At 52.9% G+C, this 22,632-nt stretch overlaps 1 protein-coding gene across 1 annotated transcript in view; it reads left to right on the plus strand.

The window, feature by feature from the left end:
• Positions 1 to 22,632, plus strand: part of KIRREL3 (kirre like nephrin family adhesion molecule 3) — a 359,934-nt gene that overhangs the window by 299,313 nt on the left and 37,989 nt on the right. Inside the window, exons 5-7 of the mRNA XM_029962045.1 lie at positions 4,902 to 5,059; positions 8,612 to 8,762; positions 14,723 to 14,828. Coding sequence (XP_029817905.1) covers positions 4,902 to 5,059; positions 8,612 to 8,762; positions 14,723 to 14,828 — 415 coding nt within the window. The remainder of the gene's footprint in view (positions 1 to 4,901; positions 5,060 to 8,611; positions 8,763 to 14,722; positions 14,829 to 22,632) is intronic.

The following is a 22,632-nucleotide window of genomic DNA, read 5'->3' on the forward strand; positions in this document are numbered from 1 at the left end:
ACTTAGTCTTTTAGCCTTGGGGCCAGGAAGCACCTTCCAGTGTTTGTGATCCCCAAGAGCATCCTCTGGTCACTGTGATTTATTTAACACCCACGTGAGATGAGCCCAGAGCCCTGAGTGGCACAGACCCCGTGGGGAAGGGAAGCCCTGAAGTTGAGCAGTGCCTTATCCAAGGGATCTCCTTCCTCTGGGGACACTTGTGCTGGGTCTAACCCCAGCTGAACATTCCTGGCAGGTGTTTGGCTCAGGGCAATCCTCAGGGGCCCCTCAGCACCTGCCTCTCCAGCCCAGCTGCTGGGTGGCCCTTCCCCATCAGGGAGTGTTTGGGGTTGAAGAGGTTGGTGCCCAGAGGAGGAGGCTGGTTCCACAAACCCGGCAGCGAGGAGGTACCAGCCAGAACAACAACAGAAAAACAGCCTTAATTAGGGAAAATGTACTGGTGGCTGGAGGGCTTTTTGCTCCCTTCACTTCCAGGACCTGGCTGCTGGAGGATCCTGTTATCTCAGTAAATATTTTTAATAATTGAGGTTCTGTTTGCCTTCCACATCATTGTCCAGCTGCCGGGAGCATTTAAAGGCGTCCATGTCATTCCTTACTCAGAGCCAGTGTTAGCCTGGGGTGTCAGTCCAGCACTGAGAATTCCGTGTGGGCTCACTGATTAATCAGGGAAGTCATGCAGGGTGAGACAGAGTGCAGGAAAACCTCTAACAGCTCATTTAAAAAGTTGCTGAATGCACAGCCCAGGAGCACCATCGTTTAATTGAGTTTCTTTATGCTGATGTGCTGTAAGATGGACTTTTCCAAAGGGCAAGGAGCAGACCCCAAGCTGTCCCTGCCCATCCAGGCAGCCCACAGCTATGGAGAATGGATTAATACCTGTCCAAGACTGGTTTAAAAATATTCATCAGTTCCTGTGTTTTGACAGAAAAGGAGGGGTTTGGTGGGGAGCACCTTGACATCGTTTGTTTGGAAAGTTTTGTCTGCAGTGAAGGGAGGGACAAGTTCTCCAGCTGAAGTGCTGAAACCTTCTGTCTCACTGCCCACCCCTGAAGGTCTCTAAAACACGTCCATTTGGGGATTATCTGTCTGGACTCCCATTCCTTAAACAGCTCCATGTCACAGAATCACTGAGGTTGGAAAAGCCCTCCGGGACCATCGAGTCACACCATTAACCCACCAACCCCTGTTCCCCAAGTGCCACATCCACACAGCTTTTGAACCCCTCCAGGGATGGGGACTCCACCACTGCCCTGGGCAGCCCATTCCAATATTTGACCATCTTTGCAGTGAAGAAATTTTTCCTGACATCCAATCTAAACCTTCCCTGGTGCAACTCGGGGCCGTTTCCATCCAGTTCTCTGTCCCTGTTCCTGTGGGCTTGAGCCATCCTGGATCCCTCCTCCTTCATTTTAAGCTTTCCAGGCATGTATGGGTTAACTCCATTTGCATGGCTGTCAGGAATAACCCCCCTTGCAACCCCAAACAAGACTTCCTATTTATATCCCTGGTTTAATCAGGAAGGCTGGTGCTTCCAGAGCTACGTGATTAAAAATTAGGAGACCGGATTCTGTAGTGGTGCCTTATAATAACAACCAATCCTGGGAGCACAGTGGATGAATAATGGATCATGGCTCTGTGCTACCAGCTTCTTTCTTCTTCTCCCCTTTTTATCTTCCATTCTTCTCTTCCTCCTCCTCCTCCTCCTCCTCCTCCTCCTCCTCCTTCTCCTCCTCCTCCTCCTCCTCCTTTCCCAGGCTGGAGTTGAAATGGGGAAGGAATACAGCCATCCTTCATTTTGCAGGAGTTAGAGAGACATCACTGATTCCTCTTCATCAGACCCTCCTCCCCAGTCAGATCCCCTCTCTGGGAGCCTGGAGACATCAATAATTCAGGACTACGTGGAGAACTGGGACTCATAACCACTTACTTGGGAAGACATAACCAGGACCCCTCCTCTCCTCATTGCCATAAACGGCTCCCCAAATCTGGCTGCTGCTCCAGTAGAGAGAAACAGCAGCAAAACAGTAAAAACCAAGGATTTTTGTCACTGGGCAGACAAGTGGTTCCATGTTTGTCTGCATGATGTTGTCCCCTATCCCATGACATCCCCTCATGGGCAGCTAAGGGACAGGTGGACTGTGTTGCAGGGGTGATGTTGCTGCAAGAACATCAGAAAAAAAGTCAGGAATATCAAACATCCCACCATAAAAGTTCCTTCATAAATTCCAGTTCTTCAGAGAAGGGCCTGTGGGTTGGTTTTTTTCCCTGCTCCACAAGATGAATTTTCAGTACTTTACAAGCTGAGGTCAAATTCAATTAATGGCTTCACTGAGGGGAAAAGAACTATTGAAAAATATCAGACTTGTTTTTCAACAGTATAAACTCATCCAATGAAAGGGTGTTTTAAAAAAAGAAATTAAAATGAATCCTTCCTTAATAGTTAAAACACCAGAACGGAGCAGAATCGTTCCCATTTTCGTGTTTCGTTGACAGACGTTTCAACCAACCCAAACCACAGATTTTCACTCCTTTTTCCACTCTCTTAGCCTGAGAAAAAAAAAATGTACATTTTGGATCCGTGTAGAAAAGCTTTTTTTTTTTTTTCCCCAGTCCTTGAGTTCCACCCACTGAGCTGAAAAATCCCATTACTGGCAGCTCTTGGCTGTGTGTGTGTGTGTGTGTGTGTGTGCCCTGCCCGCCAGTCCTGGGCTGGGGCATCCTCAGGGAACGTGATCCCTTCCCATCTCCCACACCCTGGAGGAGCCAGAGAGGAGTTTTTAAGTGTTTCTTGTCCAGCTACAAGGCAGGGGCAGTTCAGGAGCAGAGACAGACTCAGGGATTTTGAGGAGGGTTTGGCCGACTGTGGTATGGATGTTGTGTGGCTCAGCTTGGGAAGGGGGAGCAGCACCAACTTGGAACAAAACCAGCTCCACTTTGGTGGAGAATTGGCACAATTCCCCTGCTGCATCCCCTCTGGAAGGATGCTGGAGGTAGGAGGGTTTGCCACCCACTTCTGAGAAATTTCTTCCTAAATCCTTTACTGGCACGAGCTGTTCTGCCTGGGCAAGAGGGGCTGAAGCAGGGATGGCTTTCCACTGTGTTTTTTACATTCCTCAGGGCTTCCCAATCCCTCAGGGGCTCCAGGAGCTCCCAAACAGGCCCTGCATGGATCTGTAGCAAGACCAGCATTTGATTTCCCAAAGGACGTGGATGGGAAGAGCTAAATACCTTTGGGAAGTGATTTGGGCCTGAAGGGCTCTCAGCGTGGGGGTTCACAGCAGCTTTGGGCAACAAGTGGGCCAGGAGGTTCCCTGCTGTTTCCTTGGAATAGTGCATTGCATGTGTGAGGCTGGGAATGCTGTGACAGAGCCAGGGAGTGAGGGTTGAACTTGGGTGTCACAGAGCAGAAGTAAAAGTTCATTTGTCTTATTAAGTCAGGAACTTTTTGTCTGCTGATGAAACACCCACTGATGGTCAGTAAGACCACATGGTTCACTTCTGCAGAGCACAGCTTGGAACAGGCTAAAGTCCCCACCCACCCCTGGAGGGGTTTAAAAGCCATGTAGATGTGGCACCTGGGGATATGGATTAGTGGTGGGCTTGGCAGTGCTGGGTTAACTTTGGACTCGATGATCTTAGAGATCTTTTCCAAGCTAGATAATTCTGTGATTCCATGAAGAGCTGGACTGACAGCTGTGCAGAGCTCTCCATCCCCAGAGCAGGTCCTGGCTGGAGCAGACCCCTCAGGGTGCTGGAGATGAAAGGTCTTCTTGGCAGGATTAAAGCCCAGTCCCTCTCTCCATCTGGATTTCCCATCTCTTGCCATGCTGGGGATCCTTAGACATGCCAGGCTAGTCCCAAAAGAGGAGACCATGCTCAAGTGCCCCTCATCTGCTTCCCTGTTTCCACCTCCCCCTGTCTCTGCCATGAAATGCTTCCCAGCACAGTGAAGATGCCCAGGGGGGACAAAGCCCCCTCCTGCACCTGCAGCCCCACATGGGCTGTCAGTGCTTCCAGAGAAGGCTGAGAATGTCTCTGTGACACCCCTGGCAAGACCTACTTTCACAGAGGGAGGTGCTGAGGAGCCTCCCCGTGTCAGAGGGAGGGGTCCCACAGCCCCCTGTGTGTGAGAGCAGCACAGACCAGGAGCAGGAGTGATGGGGAAATCAAAGCAGAGCAGGGAGTGCTCGGGGGTTCCTCCATCCCTCCGTGACCAAGGGCTGCCAGGGGAGCCCTCTTCAAAGGCACCAGTCTGGAGATCACACCCCTGATGCCCAGAACAAGTTATTCCCCTGAGTGCTGTAGGTAACAATCCAAATCCAGGTTTTCTTTCCCCTCTCCCTCAAAACACCCTCACCTTCCTCCCCCTTTCCAGCCAGAGGAACAGGGGTCACACCTCACCCCCTCCAAGCACCGTATCCTGCATCCAGCAGCAGCCAGAGATCCCTGGGGAGGAGCACAAGAGCAGGAACAGCAAGCAGGGATATTTAGTTCAAGCAGGGATGCTGCTTTCAAGTGCTCACCATCCTCCCCCAGCTTGCAGCTCAGGGACAGCCAGGGCTTTGAGGATTTAGTAGCTCTTGGTGGATTTATCTACCACAGACCTGATCCCTCACACTCCTGCAAAGCTCCCAGGCACCTGACCCGTGTCCCCTCGAAACTTCACCAGTTCCTGCTGCTGTAGTTCAAATCTGGGGCACAGCTTTCACATGAGCAGCAAAAGACAAGGGGCTGTGATGTGATGAGAGGGGGTTGGATGCTGCCACAGCCACATCCAAACCATCTGCAGAGGTTTGAGAGGTCACAGGCCAGTCCTGGCAGCGCAGACCCCACAGGTGACTCCAGAGAGGTTGGTTTCGTGCTTCAAATGACATTGTCTCATCTGGGCTCTTTCTCTGCAGTTCCTCCAGATGATCCTGTCATTATGGGGGGGCCCATCATCAGCCTGAGAGCAGGAGACCCCCTGAACCTGACCTGCCACGCTGACAATGCCAAGCCAGCAGCCTCCATCATCTGGATGAGGAGGGGAGAAGTCATCAATGGAGCCACCTACTCCAAGGTGAGGCAGGATGGGGCTGGGGACACGGGCTGTGCTCTGCCCTGGCTTCAGAAGGGGTACCAGGCCTGGCACTGCTTCAACACAACCCCAAAACATCTGGGGCAGCACCCTCAGCTCTGCAGAGCTCAGACTCTCAGCCCACATCCTTCCCAATGAGAGGCTGGGAGGAGAACAGTCAGGAGGATGCACGTGAGAAATCACAAACTGTCACCAAAGTGAGCTCTGCTCTGAATTTGGCTTTTTTTATACCTTGTCATCCCCTGGCATGGCCAGTCCTCCCCCTGCCACCCTCCCTGGGTGTGATGTTAAAGCTTCGTCCACAGACCCTGACCCAGCTCCAGAGGTGGTTGCAGTGACATATGTCCCTTCCTCCCACTGCAGTTTGCCATGAAAAATTGTCAGGGCTGTTGGCATTTTTTAATTTAGACAGAAAGGCTTTATTGGGTCATAAAGGAAGTCATCAAAGAGCATCAGCAGCACACTCAGCTGGGCCCCCACATGTTCTCCTGTTTACGGGCGCCTGATGTCTGGTGAGCGCAGAGACTCGGGAACACTTGACATTTCTAATGAAAATTTCTAAAGAGCAAAATCCCAGACCTAAAATGGGTCAGTTTGCAGCCATTTGTAATGCAAGCAAACTTCAAAGGCAGCAGCCAGAGCCGTTCCTCAACCTCCCGGAGATCTTTAATAAACATTTCACCCCCTGCCGCCGCTGTGAAGCTGCTGTGAAGCCTCCACCCAGCCCCATTCCAGCACATCCCCATCTCCTTGGGAAAGCAGAGGAGCCAAAACACCCTCCTTGCCTCCTCCTCCTTCTCCTCAGCACCTCTGCTGAGGCTGAGCCACTTCCCTGCAGCCCATGGAGGAGCAGAGGGGGAACTGCCCCATCTCCCTGCGTGCGGGGAGAGAGGCAGCACTAATTACAGCCAGAGAGATCCGACCTCTCCCTCTCTCAAATCAAGTGGAATTAATTAAAATCCAGGCCGTTGACATGCAGTTGTTTGTAGCTCATTCCTTTCCCCTCCACTGCAGACTGACAGGCCCTGGGCAGACAACTTTTGAGCCCTTTCCCTTTCAGAGCCACAGGCAGTGGGGAGCAGGGAAGGAGGAATGTCCCTCCTTTAAAATATTTCCAACAAAAAAAAAACCTTCCAAAGCAGAGCTTTCCAGGCTGCAGCTCCACCTCACACACAGCACAGACATTTCCATGGCTTTTTAAGCAGCCAGCAGGGATGGGCTGGGAGGGGAGCCCTGTTCTGCACAGGGGAGCATCTTCCACTCCTCCTGGAGTCAGGAAAACACCTTCACTCCTCCTGGACTCAGGAAAACCTCCCTTTCTGAGGCTGAACCTCCATTTCCCCCTGATTTGCCGGAGGTTTCCATGAGGCCCTTCCACATTAAAAAAAGAAAATCAGCCTTCAGAAAAACTTACAGCCAAATTTAGACGTTTTTTGAACGGGAAGTTTTGATTTTTGGGGTCTGAGAAACTTTTCCCTTTCTAAGCTCCCTTTAAAATAATTCCCAGATTTTCCTCTTTCTGCTTTTTCAAAAAATGCAAAACCTAACCCAGCTCTCCTTTGATCCAGATATTCCAGCCAACCATAAAGAAACCCTGTTCAGGTTCCTGTTTGCCTGGAACCATTTGTGCTGAGGGAGAACTTCTTTGTTATCCTGAATTTCCAGTCCACCAGCTGATCCATTTGCAGCCCCCTGCAATCCCAGCCTGGCAGCACAGAACAGCCAGGGCTGACTGAAACCCCCCTGATCCCTGTTGAAGCAGACAGGGAATGTTATAGGATCCTGCAGGATTTTGAGGCTAAACCCAGATAGGGGGAGAATTTCTGCACAGAATTGGGGTTCACCCCATCCCCAGCACAGCAGTGGGGCTGTTCCACAAGGGAGGGGCACATGGGGTGACAGCAGAGCAAGGACAGGGCACATCCTGCATTTGTGTGTCCAGAGATGGACAACAAGGGGCTGGAGAACCAGGAGGGGAAGGAACTGGAGCACCAGGAGCTGCTGAGGGAGCTGGGGGGGCTCAGCCTGGAGAAAAGGAGGCTCAGGGGGGGCCTTCTGCCCCTGCAACTCCCTGACAGGAGGGGGGAGCTGAGGGGGAGTCAGGCTCTGCTCCCAGGGAACAAGGGACAGGACAAGGGGAAATGGTCTCAAGTTATGCCAGTGGAGGTTTAGATTGGATATTGAGGAAAATTTCTTCACTGAAAAGGTGGCCAGACATTGGAACAGGCTGCCCAGAGTGGTGGTGGAGTCCTCATCCCTGGAAGTGCTCAAAAAACCTGTGGATGTGGTGGATGGGGGGATGGTTTAGTGAGGGACCTGTCAGTGCTGGGTTAATGGTTGGACTCAGTGATGTCAGAAGGCTTTTCCAGCCCTAATGACCCTGTGATTCTGGGCTGACTGTGGTGACAATTGCTCATCAAGAGGCACAGACCTGTGTGCATGCAGGCTGTGCCACAGTGAGCCCAGGGAAAGGATTAGTCGGGAATCACAGAATCATTTAGGTCGGAAAACCCCTCAGAGCCCATCCAGTCCAACCATTAGCTCAGCACTGCCAAGGCCACCACGAACCCACGTCCCCAAGTGCCACATCCACACAAGTTTATCACTCAATAAACCCCTTGTCTTACGTTGCGAGGAGCAAACTTCAAATACAGACTTAGAGGGAAAAAAACGCCTGGCAGGGTCCGAAATCCAGAGTGTTGATAAACCAGAGAGAGGCCAGAGGTCAGGGAATGATTAAAAGACTGAAAACCACACAACATCTTGAGAGCCTGCGAGGGCTGCAGGGGTTTGATTTATCAAAGGCAGGGCTATGGGGTGACGTGACCACGGTCTGTAAGAACTGTAAGAACTTGCAGGAGGATTAGGAGTTGGGAAGGGAGGGCTCCCAAGCTCCTGGGCTCCTGATAGATGCATGGCAGGGCACCAGGGCTGAAGTCAAAGGCAGATGAATCCAGGGAAGAGACACAGTGCCAAGGCTGAGCAGGCAGACCAGGTTAACCACTGCTGTGCCAGGCTTGGGAGTTTGTCTCTCTGGCATCCACAGGTGCCATCAGTGATCACCAGCCCAAGTGGGGATGATTTACCACAGGCTGGTTCAGACCACAGCACAGCAGCCATGGCTGGGGTCAGTCCATGCTGCTGGCACCACTCATTCCTGTGGGAAGAGCCCAGGTAGCTTTGTGCACTCACCTGCAGGAGGTGACAGCAGGGTCAACACTCCATTTGCCTCTGGCTCCCTCTTTCCTGGGATGGTGGGTGATGTATCTCACTTGGAGCTGTGCTCCCCAGGTCTAGGCACAGCAGGGCTGGAGGGAAACAGATGGGAGTTAAGAGCCCAATTCCCAGGGAAGAGCAGTGAAATTTGTCTTTGTTATTCCCCCAAGGCTTTTGGCAGATCCCAGCCAGAGGAATTGTTATTGCAGGGAGCTGCTTGGCTGAGAAGCTCGTACTGTGCCTGCGGAGCCTGGAATGGGAGAGGGGGCCCTCTCCAGTAGGAAACTGCCTTTCCTGATCCCTTTTTCCCCCTTACAGACACTTCTCCGTGATGGCAAGAGGGAGAGCATCATGAGCACCCTTTTCATGGCCCCCTCCGACATCGAGAACGGGGAGAGCATCGTGTGCCGCGCCACCAACAAAGCCATCCCCAGCGGGAAGGAGACCTCGGTCACCATCGACATCCAGCGTGAGTTCACAGCCAGCTGAGCTACCTCTGGGCCCTGGGACACCCCAGCCTGCCAGCCCTCTCCATACCTGGGGCTGTCCACATGGCACCGACCCCGGGCAGGAGCAGGAGACTGGGATTGGGGGTTTCCCTTTACTGGGATTTACTGGTTGTTACGGTGAAGTCACGGCCAGAAGATCTCATGTCCTGGGCTCCCTGGGGCTCAGGAACACCCCTACCACAGGGACATCCTGCTTCCCAACATTTGTGTCTTGTGTCCCTGGTGCTGCAAAAGCAGCACCAGCTGCCCTGCTCTGAGTGGCCCCACTGTGCCCCCGGGGATCTTTGAAGCAGAGATGGATCCCAAAAGGTTCTGGGTGAGCAAACAGCACCTCTGGGCACAGCCAGCAGTGGAGATAAGGCTCAGTAAAATCTCTGGTGCAAAATCACGTGTTTCCAGCCTTACAAGCAGTTCAGTGGTAGGGTTTTTGTATCATTCTCTGCTGGGATGGCGTGTGAGACTCCTGATCAGGGGGAAGTGTCACCCCCGTGACACACAGGCAGCACCAGTCACCACCTCATGGGGACAGGTGTGTCTGAAGAGCCATATCCTTCACCCTTTACTTTAAATCCACAGAGCAAAATCTTCTTTCCTCCAAAATTCACATTTCACAGGCCTCTTCCCTCCTCCTCTGCAGTAGCTGTTGCTCTCAGGCTCACCCTGACCCCCTCCAGACGGGCTCCATTTGCACACCCAGTTCCTGCAGCTGTATTTACCCACAATTTGCAAGAGCAGGGTGTTCAATATTAACATGCCAGCTGCTTTCCAGAGTCCAATTAAAACTGGCTGAACAAACTCGAGCACAGCAGAAAATTCACCATTTAAGACTCGCAGCTTTGGCTGCCGGAAGATTACCGGGCTCTTGGGTTGCTGGCTGCATGTCCTGACAGAACTGGGCAGATAAAATGAGATAATAGCCTGGGTTATTTCACAGCCAGCAAACAGTTACAATGGCTGGAGACACACTCACACTCACACAAACAACACAGAGCTGGAGACATCATTACACTGGGTACAGTGCGGGCAGGGGACGTGAGCTGAATCCCTGAGCCCCGTGGAATCTGCTTGGAAAAGAGAGAGACCCAATAAAGAACACCAATTTCCACTCTGAGCCATTAAATGCTCCATGCTGCGAATGTAACAACAATAATATCCTACCCAGCTAATAAAAGTATGTTGTTCCTAATGAGGGCTAATGAGGATATCAATCTCCCAAAGCTGGATGGGTGATGGAGAGAGAGAAAAGTACCAAGATGGATTAACCAGGCTGAGGTGGGATGGGTTTTGACCCAGGTGCAAGAGCCAGCTCTAGCTGCATCTAGTCATAGTATCATGGAATCATTAAGGCTGGAAAAGACCTCTAAAATAATTAAGTGTAGCTACTAACCCAGCTTTAGTCCCGTAGGTTTCACTCCCAACTTGGTAGACAACCAACTGCATTGACTTTGCAAAGAGCTAAAGGTGCTTTTCTGAAGCAAAAAAATTATCTTGGCCACTCATTTTTTCCTGGGGAATTATCCTGGGAAGGCAGGGTGGGCTGTGAACTCCCCTGCACCACCCTGGCAATGAGAGAGGGTCCTGCCCACGGGTCTTCTTCCAACATCTAGCAGAGAAGCAGCACCTTGGGGGGGGAAAGAAGTGGTTTCTGCAAGAATAAGGAAAAGCAGGCTGCAGTTGTTGCCTGGGGAGCTCTTCCCAGCCTGGTGCAACCTGCTTCATCATCCCCTTGACCCTGCACTCTCCACCTCCACTGGTAGGTTGAACTCACACCACAGGAAACGTTACCCAGCTGCACAGTTCGAAAGAGATGGCCTTGCAAAATAATCCCAGGGAACCAAAAATAATCCTTCCCAGGAAGCAGCAGCCTGGTAAATCACTCCTCCTGCTTTATTTCATTTGCAACTCAAAAGAACATCAGAAACTCTCACAGGCAGCAGAAAAACGCCAGGGTGGGGGTTATTCTTATGGAGGGTGTGAATGGGGTGGGAGGAATTATCCTCTTTCAGCTGGTGCAAAGTCAAAGTTGGGCTCCCATCAATCTCATGCCTGACCATCTTAGCAGCAATGAAATAGCTGAGTCATAAACCCCTCCCCTTCCAAGTATAAAAATAAAGGGAGGGTGGGGGGAAAGAACTGGAAAAAAACCCCAGCGCGGGGTCTGTAATGGAAACACTAAGCGGCTCCAGCTGGAACATCTGTTCAATGTGATTTCCGTTCCACCAGCCACATCAAAGTCAGCCTCCTGTGAGTTATGCACCGAACATCACAAGTGGGATTAAAATCATGTTTAATAGTTTGATATGCCATAAACTATTTATACTGCAGGAGCCCAGTGGCTCCGTGGAAATGCACGCCCGGCGTGCCGGGCTGGGGAGGAGCGGGGTTATTGCTTATCCAAAGCCATTTGCTCCAAGCCTCTGCACACACATGTGCACTCGCTCATTTTTACACCTTTTTCTGTCATGGCAAGAAGGGATTTGTCTGCATCTGTGTGGTTTTGCAGGACGTGGGAGGAGGAGAAGGAAAGTGGAGGGTGATGAGGGCCACATGGCTGCGTTGGAGGGTCTCCCGCTGGTTTATCCTTGGAGCTTTGGAGTATCTGATTCCCTTTTGTGCTTGCCACTGGGGAGTGGAAAGCCCAGGGCTGAAGAGGCATCTTTGCCTTAGAGAAGAGGTTTGGAAGGGCTTGCCCACAGGGGAGAGGAGCACGGAGAGGGATTTGCACCTGGCAGTACAAGAGCCAGGAGGGTGCCTGCAGCCCACGGAGCTCAGCCTGTGGTCCCTCCCGAGGTGCTGAGATAAAACCACAGGAGATGAGGGGTGTGCCAAGGTGCCCCCGGGCTGAGGGGCGGGTCCGGGGGCGATGCCATCCCCGGGCGTGCGAGCGCTCGCAGCCGCTCCTCCCGCCGCCCCTGGGCCGGCTCCGTCTGATCCCATCATTCATATTAATAACAAGAAGCCGGGCAGGAATTATAATTGTAACCGAGTGGAATTACATCCTGATGAGTTACAATTTGTGTCTTTTTTCCCTTTAAAATGCCCCGAAACACACTGGCACACACAAACCAGCGCTGTCCGCGGCACCCGCGACGTTCGAAAGCCCGATCCCGTTCTTGAAAGGCGAGATCAAAGACTTTAATTCATTTCCTTTGCTCTTTTTTTTTCTTTTTTTTTTTTTTTGTCTTTTTAATCTTTTTCATTATTATTATTTTGAGTGCAAGAGGGAGCCGGGCTCATTTTAATACAAAGAGGCTTCTCGGTAAATCGTAGGCACAGCTCCTAACCCATCAAACAATGGGGAAGCTACTAAAGAGAAGTGTGATTCATATTTAACAAAGGAAGGTGATTAGCTGTTGTTGTCTAACAATAGGGAAGTGTCAGGATGCCTGGGAATGAATTAGGAGCCCGCTATACATCTCTGGGCTGCAATGCGAGGGAAGCTCATTTATATTCCCAACTGCGCCCATCTTTATTGTCATTTGAATTGCACATTTTAAAATGAAATTAGGGTAAATTGAAAATACCTATAATTTCCCCGTCATAATTTCCCATCAGGAAGGCAGGTGGCTTTGCTCGCAACAAAGTCGGGCTCTGGCTGGGTAAATACCACGGGGCGGAGGAGGAGGCGCTGGAATGCTGCTGGAATGCTGCTGGAATGCTGCTGGAACGCTGCTGGAACGCCGCCTTTCCCACTCCCCTCCCGCCCAGCCGACGGCACTGCCGAGGCCACCTCCAGGACTCCCCTTCTGGTGACCTTGCTGCGAGGATGGTCCCAACCCATCCCACACCTCACAGGGCTGCCGAGGATGCTGCTCTCGCCCCAGGATGCCCAGTCAGAGGAAGGTCACTCCGGCAGGACCCTGACTGGGGAATGCTGGAGGAAGCTGCCGGAGGGAGAAGCCAGCAGAGAAACTTTCATCCCTTTTTAAACACAGCAATGCTCCCTGGGCTTGGTTACAGCCATGGCTTCACAGTGTCCCAGCAGGTGGCCAAGAGGGCCAATGGATCCTGGCCTGGCTCAGGAAGAGTGTGGCAGCAGGAGCAGGGCAGTGATTGTTGGCCTGGACTCAGCGCTGGTGAGGCCACCCCTGGAGTGCTGTGTCCAGCTCTGGGCCCTCAGCTCAGGAAGGACATGGAGGGGCTGGAGCAGGGCCAGAGAAGGGCAACGAGGCTGGGGAAGGGACTGGAGCACAAGTGCTGTGAGGAGAGGCTGAGGGAGCTGGGGGGGCTCAGCCTGGAGAGGAGGAGGCTCAGGGGAGACCTCCTGACTCTCTGCAACTCCCTGACAGGAGGGGGGTGCCGGGGGGGGTCGGGCTCTTCTTCCAGGAACCAGCAGTAGGACAAGAGGGCTCAGTCTTCAGCTGTGCCAGGGGAGGTTTAGGTTGGATATCAGGAAGAAATTCTTTGCAGAGAGAGTGCTCAGCCATTGGAATGGGCTGGGCAGGGTGGGGGTGGAGTCCCCGTCCCTGGAGGTGTTTAAGATGAGAGTGGATGTGGCATCAGTGCCATGGGCTGGGAACCACGGCGGGGTTGGATCAAGGGTTGGACTGATGAGTCTCCAAAAGGTCTTTTCCAACCCAGTTGATTCCCTGATTCGGTGGCTCTATGAAATCAAGCCCTGGCCCTGTCGCACTGACCCTGCTCCCAGCTCTGGGAGCCCAACCACCCCCTGGGCCACTGGGTACTAACCAGCTTCTCTGCCCCCCTGCCCTGCCAGCTGCAGCCTTTCCCCATTTTCCAGCAGGGAAGGATGTTGCTGGGATGTTTAGGAAGCAGAGAGAGGCAGCAGGTAGAGGCAAAAACATCACATGGCCTATTTTAGGATATATTTTTGGATATGTGCATCATCCCACCTCGAGGGCAGCAGAGCCCCTCACTTGGTCTATGAGCCCCAACACACTCTGCCATGGGACAACTGGTTCTTCAGGCACCCAAAAAACCCTCAACAAGGCCATTTCTTTCTGCTTTTTCCCCTCAAAGGAGATCCCATGTTTAAAACTTAAAGCTGGAGGTCTGACACCACCACCCCCCCCCCAGAAATCATGAAAAATTAAAACAGGTCTGGATATTCTTATTCCCATCTAAACATTGCACCCGTTTCTATCTTGCTTTCATCGGCTCTTTCCTGAATTTTATTTGCTGCTGAAGCATTTTGATGCTTTTCATGTGAAAAGGAGAGAAACCAAGCAGCAGTTGGGAGACTGGAGTGGCCTGTGACACGAGTAAGGCCTTAGCAGAGATGATTAAGCTGATGAAAGAGCAGAAATGCCACTTTCAGCTTAGAGGAAAGACAAAAGATCATCATTACACAGCGAGATATTAAATGGGAGCATCTCAAAGCAGGCGAGTTTATGTCCTTAAATGGGAATCAGAGCCAGCAGTCACACTTTTGAAGTGAACTGTTACATCCAGTGGCATCTGTGGCTCCTCTTCCTGCCTTATTCACTGAAATCCTCCAAGAGAAGAGCATTCACAGCATCAGCCTGTGTGACAACCATTAGATGGCTTTCAACTGAAAAATGGCTTCCCACTGCCAGAGGGCAGGGTTAGATGGGATATTGGGAAGGAATTGTTCTCTGGGAGGGTGGGGAGGCCCTGGCACAGGTTGCCCAGAGAAGCTGTGGCTGCCCCTGGATCCCTGGAAGTGTCCAAGGCCAGGTTGGATGGGGCTTGGAGCAACCTGGGCTAGTGGTGTCCCTGCCCATGGCAGGGGGTGGAATGGGATGAGCTTTAAGGTCCCTCCCAACCCAAGCCATTCCAGGATCCTGTGATATCACAGCATCAAGGAGTCTCACCGCTCCTGCCAAGCTTTTCTTGCAGCCAAATTTTGCTTTCCAGACTCAGAGCCTGGCAGGCAGCAGGCAGGGGGATGCTGTACCGTGTCTTTGGGTCTCTCAAGGGCTTGTCCCTCTCTTTGCAGACCCACCCCTGGTGAACTTGTCCGTGGAGCCGCAGCCGGTGCTCGAGGACAACACTGTGAAGTTCCACTGCTCTGCCAAGGCCAACCCCGCCGTCACCCAGTACAGGTAAGGTGACCCCCCCTCATGGCCCCACACACCTCACTCCAGCCCTCTGCTGGGAGCACCTCACCTTCCCCCCCCAAAGCTTCGCCTCCAGGTGACCGAGAGCGCTCAGCACCTCCGGCTGTGATTCCTGGTGGCCCTTCCACTGCCCCCCGTGTTTCCCAGTGCGTGGTGCTCATTGTGGCTCATCCCCACGGCCTCTGCTTGGGGGATGCAGTGGCTGGAGCCAGCCCCTGCTCCCTGCAGAGCAGCAGAGCCCTGCTGTGGCTCGGTCCTTGTCCCAGCATCCCCCCTCCGACGGCTCCCCGATGCCTTGATGATGTTGTTACACGTCGGCTCCACTCGCCACCGTTCTGCTGCATTCAGCAACTCCTCAGCCAGGGATTCATCGGGTTTGGAGTGGATTAAGAGGCCTGGCACCGAGCTGGCAGAGCCATCTGTTTGGGGACATAACGAGCAGCGAGCGCCGAGTGAAAAGTCTATTATGGGAAAATTCCTGCCTTTTTTTTTCCCGAAAGCTCTTTTATGGTGAAAAGTCTATTATGGGAAAATTCCTGCCTTTTTTTTTCCCGAAAGCTCTTTTATGGCTTGAACAATGCAGCTCCCTCCCCGTCTCCGTGTAACCCTTAAGCGACCACCGTGAGCCTCTGCATCCCCAGGGAGCCTCTGCATCCCCGGGGAGCCTCTCCATCCCCAGATCTCCATCCCCAGGGAGCCTCTCCATCCCCAGCAGAGTGGAGCTGAGCTCGGAAGGGCCAGAGCAGAGTGGCTGGGCTGGAGGTGTGTGGGGTTCCGTGCGGGATAGGCTCTCCTTGAGTGGGATGTTCTCCTCGAGTGGGTGGGATCACCACTGCTGGCGGGGTCTGCAGTGCCCCTGCAGTGGCCACACTGAGCTCAGAGCAGGTCACGAGTGGTTGAGAACTGCGGGAGGAGAAAATGAGTCGCTTGCAGCTGTGGGAGGGGGGGATCCCTGCCTGCACCCCCTGTGCTGACCCAGCTCCAAACCTCCCTTGGTCCTCCTCTTTTTTCTGTAAGCAGTGACAGGACCCAAGGGAACAGCTGGAGCTGTGTCAGGGAAGGGTCAGGTTGGATCTCAGGCAAAGGTTCTTCCCCCAGAGGCTGGTTGGGCACTGCCCAGGCTCCCCAGGGCAGTGGGCACAGCCCCAAGGCTGCCAGAGCTCCAGGAGGGTTTGGACAATGCTCTGAGGGACAGGGTGGGATTGCTGGGGTGTCTGTACAGAGCTGGATGACCCTCGTGAGTCCCTTCCAGCTCAGGGCATTCTGTGATTCCATGATTACTCACCCAGGGTTGGTGAGCGGGTCTCCGAGCTCAGCCCTCCCCTGCTCTCTGTGTCACATTCCGTCATCACTGCAGGTGAGCAGATGGCTCTGCACTGAGCAGTCACTGCCATGGGCCCTTGGGAATGTGTGTGAGGGCTGAGACATTGGAAAACACCCTGCTCACAAAGGTTTTTTGGTCTAAGTAGACAAAATATGGGTATGGAAAGCGAGGCAGGTTGTCAGCACACTTTGGGAGAAGAGACCATCATGCAACCAGGTACATCCCCATCCCAGCACCACCAGCAGCAGCTCATCCCTCCTGCCTGGAAGCTCTTAGTGTGCACAGGCTCACCATCCATTCTGGCTTTGCAGCAGCATCCATGGATAATAAGAGAGGAGGCACCTCCAGGGACAGGTCCTCGTGCCCCACCTCCTGTTAGGCTCGTACAGCTTAATTAGTACAATCGAGTTTCCTGGTAGGAACGATTCCTTCCAGCTGGATATCAGCACAACAAAGCAATAATTGTGTTGCTGGTTACACAGAAGAGTTATTAATTTGAGAAGTCAATTAATGTCAAAGATACAAATAGCCCTGGTTTAGTATTTACAGTTAGGAGGAAAATGAAGTGTGTGACGGGCTGGGTGAAGGACCCACGTGGCTCTGACTCCAGCACTGATTCTGGTACAGCCCAAGGCAAAACAACACCCTCTGGCCAAGGAACCAGAGAGTGGCAAGAGCCTGGCAAAATTTCTGCTCCATCAACCTGATCCTCAACAGTGGGACCTTCCACATCAGCCCTGAACCCAGCCTGGGCTGGAGCAGCCGGGAAGGCTCCTGTGTGGGTGTTTCCCTTCCTTGAAGTAGGATTTGGGGCAAGGGGGAATGGCTTCAAATCGATGGAGAGGAGGTTTAGATTGGATATTGGGAAGAAATGCCCAGAGAAGTTGCCCCATCCCTGGAAGTGTCCAAGGCCAGGTTGGAGCAACCTGGTCTAGTGGAAGGTGTCCCTGCCCTTAGCAGGGGGCTGGAATGGGATGAGCTTTAAGGTGCCTTCCAACCCAAACCATTCTGGGATTCTCTGATTCCCCTTGGCTGTTTCCACCCTCTGGATCCATGCCCAAGCCAAGCTGGATTGCTTTTCTCCACCAAGTAGAGACAGAGCCACTGCACTTCTCCCATCTTTGGTGCCACCTTGGTCACACAGGGTGTTTGGTGTCTCCTCTGGCTGCAAATGCCTCCCTCAGCCCCCTTCTTTCCTCTCAGCCATCTTGAGGTCACAGGTCTTGCCACCCTTCCTGTTCCCTGTGCCTCAGCATTCCTGCTTTGCCATAAATGGCTTCGTTTCATGATGGATTTTATTATCAGAACCAACTGCCCATTTTTTTTATGTTATGCTTTGTTATAAAAGTGATTTTGGTGTGGGGGGGGAAGAGGCATGAAAAATTCAAGCACTTTGGCTTTTTTATTTCTTGACTTCCCTTAACATGCAAACTTCACACGAGGCCTTTTCCCCACCACTGTGACAAACAAACAGGATTCGGCAGCGCTCGGTGGGGCTTCCTTCTGCTTAATGGCTCTGATTGATGGAGGGGGGATTCACTTCCCTTCCAGAAGATCCCACAGCTCTTCACTAGCTGTGTAAAGGTGGCAGATGTTTCAGCACTGAAGCTTGGAGTCCTCTGGAGCGGAACATCCAAGCAAGGAGCCCCCTGCACCTCGACACCAGCAAGGAGAGAAGGGTGGGATGTATAAAGCCCTGGGACTGAGAGACCTGGAGGTGTGAAAAGGAAGAATATGAGCTCAGAGCCATCCTCGGGGTCAATAAGGACCCCACCACTTGTGAAAATTAACTTATTCTGTCTTAAAAACAAACTGTGATTTTTTTTCTCCTCAGGAGAGGACCACTCTAATTTAATTTGTCCTATGGCTTCCCTCATCTTCAGATAGAGACCCCAGATCTTCAACCCATGTTTATTTTTAACCTCCCCCAATATGTTTGTCAGTAAACAGCTCTGAACACAAAGGCAAAAATGTCTAAACAACATAAATCCCCTTTTCTGGGCATAAATCCCCAGCCAGCTCTGCAGGGCCACCCCTGCTCCCAACACACCAAGTTGTCACCTTGCTGGCATTTTTAAGAGGCAATAGGTTTTGCATCGAGTTTGCATCCCAGATTTTTCTGGCTGGGAAAAGCACACGAGCTCAAGAATCTCACTCAAAAACGCTCCTCTGGGAAGAATCCATGAACTGGACTGTTTGTTAGGAAGAAGCCACTGAACCACCCCCACGGTCCTGCTGACCAAGATTTTAAGCCCAGACCCCTCGCTCTTTTCAACAGAGGGGTAAAAGACACAAAATCCAGCACAATTCCCCAGGAGACAAAATTCCCTCTCCACCCCTACAGAGAACAGGGTTTTGATGATATTGAGGTGGCTCCTTTTTCCTTAGGAGTTTTTCTTTGTGCTCTCCTCTATAAAACATCACACATGGGTGGGTTTTAATGCAAGGGAAACCTGGCTGGAAAGGAGACCCCGGAGCAATCCACTCCCAGAACCAGGGTGGAAAGTTACAGCCTGCACTGTCTTCACTTCTGGGGGCAGGGGGTTAATGAAGCTTTGTCAAAATTGACAGATTTCCACAAAATCTTTGGCCACAGTGGCGTTTTCTAAGTCAGAATCCTCCTTTCTTAAAATCTGCTGGCATCTCATGGCATTGGGAAGCAGGCAGGGCCAGGGCAGGGTGTCCTGTGCTGGAGGCTCCTGTGCTGCCCTGCTCCTTTCCTTAGCTGAGGGCACTGGAGCTGAAATCCAAGCCCTTCTGCCTCGCTGGCAGGAGCCGTTTCTTGACAAGGAGCATCTTTTTCCCCAAGGACGTTTGTTTGCCCACGATGTCACCTGGGCTGTCACTCACGGGACAGGCCAGTGTCACCAAAATCAAGTGGAGGGAGTCAGGCAGACGCTGGTGAGGTGTCCCAGCAATCCCTGAGCAGGGGGTTTGACGTAGGGATGAATTAACCCTGGCAGCAGGATTTTGCTGGTTTGCACGTTTTCCCTCTCTCCGCATAGAGCAAGCTTTGCACAGACATATCCTACAGTTTCTGTAGGGTCTTATACCCCATCTGGCCTGGTTTTACCCCACCTCTGCCTGGGAACATGTTCCCTTTGGAGCTGAAGAGCAGCTCAGCCCACCAAAAAGCCCCTCGGGGCTGCCAGCGCAGCATCTTCCACTCGGAAAAGCCTCGGGGGGCCCCGGGCTGCTCGGCAGCACCTCCGGGTGTGTCCCCACCTGCTTTAGCACCCTGGACACGGGGCTGGGAGCCCGAAGAGGCTCCCTGGTGTCCCAGGGGTGGTGGGGGAAGGCTGGCCCAGCCGCTGCCAGCCCGTGCCAGCCCCTGGCAGGCGGAGTGTCCCGTGCCGGCTGGAGCAGAGCACGAAGGCTCCGATGGGGGGATCACCCCCCCACAACCCGCTGCCCACGCCTCTGGGGCATCCCGGGATGGGGGGCGGGAATTCGGGAATTTTACGGGTTTCTTTTTGGCAAGCACTCTCAGGAGAGAGGAGGAGAACTTAGCTGTCGCTGGCTCTGCCACCTCGATGCGGGGGAAAATTAATGAAGCAAACAGAAGAACGGGGCACGTAACCGACTCCCAACCAGCCCCCTCTTGGCTCCCCTCAGATCTCTCCATTTGCCAATCTGCTCGTGGCTTTTGATGTCTGTTGTGTGTCTGTGGGGTGGGGGTTTTTTTTTGCTGTTATTATTTATCACTCGCGGTAAGAAAGAGAATCTTTAAAGTGGCAGCAGAAAATGGGAAGGTTTAATATTGCAGGAGGCAGAGTCCCTCAGCCTTTCGGGCTCCTCGGCTGATGATTATTTTTGCGGAGTGATGGGGAGCTGGTGCAGGCAGGGCAGTGATACATATCTCATTTTGTGCATCCACACAGTGCTCTCGCCCCCGGGGCCAGTGCAGACCTTTGCAAATAATGTTATCTTTGTAGGGGTTGGTAGGGGGACGTTTGGAGCCACTCTCCAGCACCAGCTGCAGTTCTGGGGACCACTTTGCTCACAAAACAAGGTGTGGGACTGACACAGCCGGGAAAAGGGAGCGATCCCTCCCAGCTGCTGCAAGGTGCTGAGCACGGCAGCTGTGAACACACCCAGCCCCCCATAACAGTGTGGGACGTGGCAGAAGGTCCAGCTGATGCTGCAGCAGGAGCAGAGATCAGCAGGAGCTGGAGGGCACTTGTTTGTCAGGGATGGTGCTGCAGCGCTTCCTCCCCATCCTGCAGGAGAAGCGGGATTGTACCGTGTGAGGTCCCAGTAAGCTCCACCTGCCCTTAGGTTGGGCTGAAGCCAAGGGCACCACCTGCCCAAATCTTCCTGCACCAACCAGCTTGGTGAGCAGCAGCTGCAGGTCAGGGCTTAGGGGTGGCTGGTCATGCTGGGGCAGAGCTCAGAGCCAGCCCCAGCACCCCCTGCCCTCACCACCATGTCGAGGCACAGCGTGGCTCACCCTGGAGCATTGTTTGTTTGCTCACTCAGTGGGCTCCAGTCTGCAGGAAAGCCCTTGTTTGGTAAATACTGTTTTATCTGTGAGCCAGCAGCACACTGTCGCTCATCAAATATTAATCCAGACTCAACTGCTTCTTAACAAGGTTTTCTTTAGAGGCGTTTGGGGCTTGAACGCACCTGGTGGGAGGCAGTGTCCTGGCTTCCCTCTGGCTCTGCACAGGGAAAACAAAGGGACAGCAGCCAGAAAGAGATCCCTGCTCCTGTCCTTCCACCCTGCTCCACAGGGCCCTGGCTCTGGGTGGGATGCGGGGTGGGCATTTCCCAAACATGTGGATGAGGAGCCCAAGTGCCTTTGGTAGATCTGGTGTCTCCAAGGATCACATGTCATTCCCAGGGGCAGGTCTGGGAGTGTTTTGGCTGCTGGTCTTGGGGGAGAAAGTGGCAGATTTGTTGGGGTTCAGGTAGATATGGAAAAATTGCACCTGATGTGGACAGGCTGTGAGAAGAGAAGCAGTAAATCACGATATGCATCAGCTGTGCCTTGGCCTGCCTGCCACGCACTGTGCATCTCGGAGGCATTCATTCCATGGAGATACATTCCCACACTTTGTTTGAACAAACCCATAGGAGAAGTTCAGACTCCACAGGGCATTGCTGCTCTTTATCCTCTGAGCCCCTCTGGGGACCTGCATTCACCAGATTTATTCATGAGACGCCTCAGGCGGCCACGGAGGAGTCGAGTCCCCCAAGAGCACGTGCCCCATGTCCTGCTGGGAACGCCTTGGAAGTTTGCTCAGGCACTTGAACCTGCTCCCTCGTGGCTCAGCATTGCTTTGGTGTGTGGCAAAGAGCCAGGGAATGAGAGTGTGAGGGTGACACTGGGTGGAGGAGCAGCACAGACCTGTGAGAGCCCGGGGAATGGAAGAGGGAATGAGCAGCTGGGCAGCCCTTGCTTGGCTTGGTGGAATCGTTGCTCTTTCACTGCCCCGGGAAACGTGGCTGGATGGACCAACTTATTGCCAGGAGCACATCCATCGTCAGTCAGCCATGGGCTCAACACACAAACCCAGCTTTTCCAAAACAATCCCCAAGGGAAGAGTGAAGAGACAGCCCCTGCCCTGGGTGAGTGGTTACAGCAGAGGGGGAAGCCCAGAATGAAGGTCAGCAAGTTGAGGAATCACAGAATTGTGTGGGTTGGAAAAGCCCTCTAAGATCATTTAGTCCAACCATTCCCTCAGCACTGCCAAAGCCACCACTGACCCCTGTCTCCAAGTGCCACATCCACATGGCTTTTAAATCCCTCCAGGGATGGTGTCTCCACCACTGCCCTGGGCAGCTGTGCCAGGGCTGGACAGCCCTTTCAGGGAAGAAATGAAGAAATGTTTCCTAACATCCAACCTAAAGCTCCCCAGGTGCAACGTGAGGCCATTTCCTCTCGTCCCAAATCACTGGTTTGTAGGGATTCCCATCCCTAATTCCTCCTGCTCGCTCCTCAGGGATCAGACCTGTTCAGACGGGGTCCCCATGCCAGAGGGATGCCCCCAGGGATACATCTGAGGCAGGATAAAAGTGAAAGTGAGCTCAACCTGCCTGCGGGCAGTGAGGATAGCTAAGCTGACAGATGGGTGCACCCCGTTTCATCTGACCAGGATGAGGCCACATCTACAGAGCTGAGCAGTTTGGGTCTTAGGGAAGCAAGAGCCGTGGGAATTGTTTCCTGCTGCCAGGAGAGATCACCCTGGGCACTGGGAGCAAGATGCCTCTCTTCCAGCTGGCTCTCCATGGGTCAGTTGGGCCTCTGGATGTGCACAGCATCCCTGTTCCCGGGTTAAAGGCCAGGGAAAGGCGTGTCAGGAGTTTAACGCTGTTCCACGACACCACAGCCGTCCCTGCCTCGTCCATTTAGCTGAATATGTTCACAGATCCGTAGGCTGTAAAGGCCAGGAGGGTTTATTGGATCGTGGGAAGCTGATGCAGAGATCTGGGGCAATGATTTCATTGGCAACTTTTGAGGGA

The sequence above is a fragment of the Manacus vitellinus genome, unplaced genomic scaffold (assembly GCF_001715985.3).
Source record: "Manacus vitellinus isolate BGI_N305 unplaced genomic scaffold, ASM171598v3 scaffold_41_pilon, whole genome shotgun sequence".
In the NCBI taxonomy this organism is placed as follows: domain Eukaryota; kingdom Metazoa; phylum Chordata; class Aves; order Passeriformes; family Pipridae; genus Manacus; species Manacus vitellinus.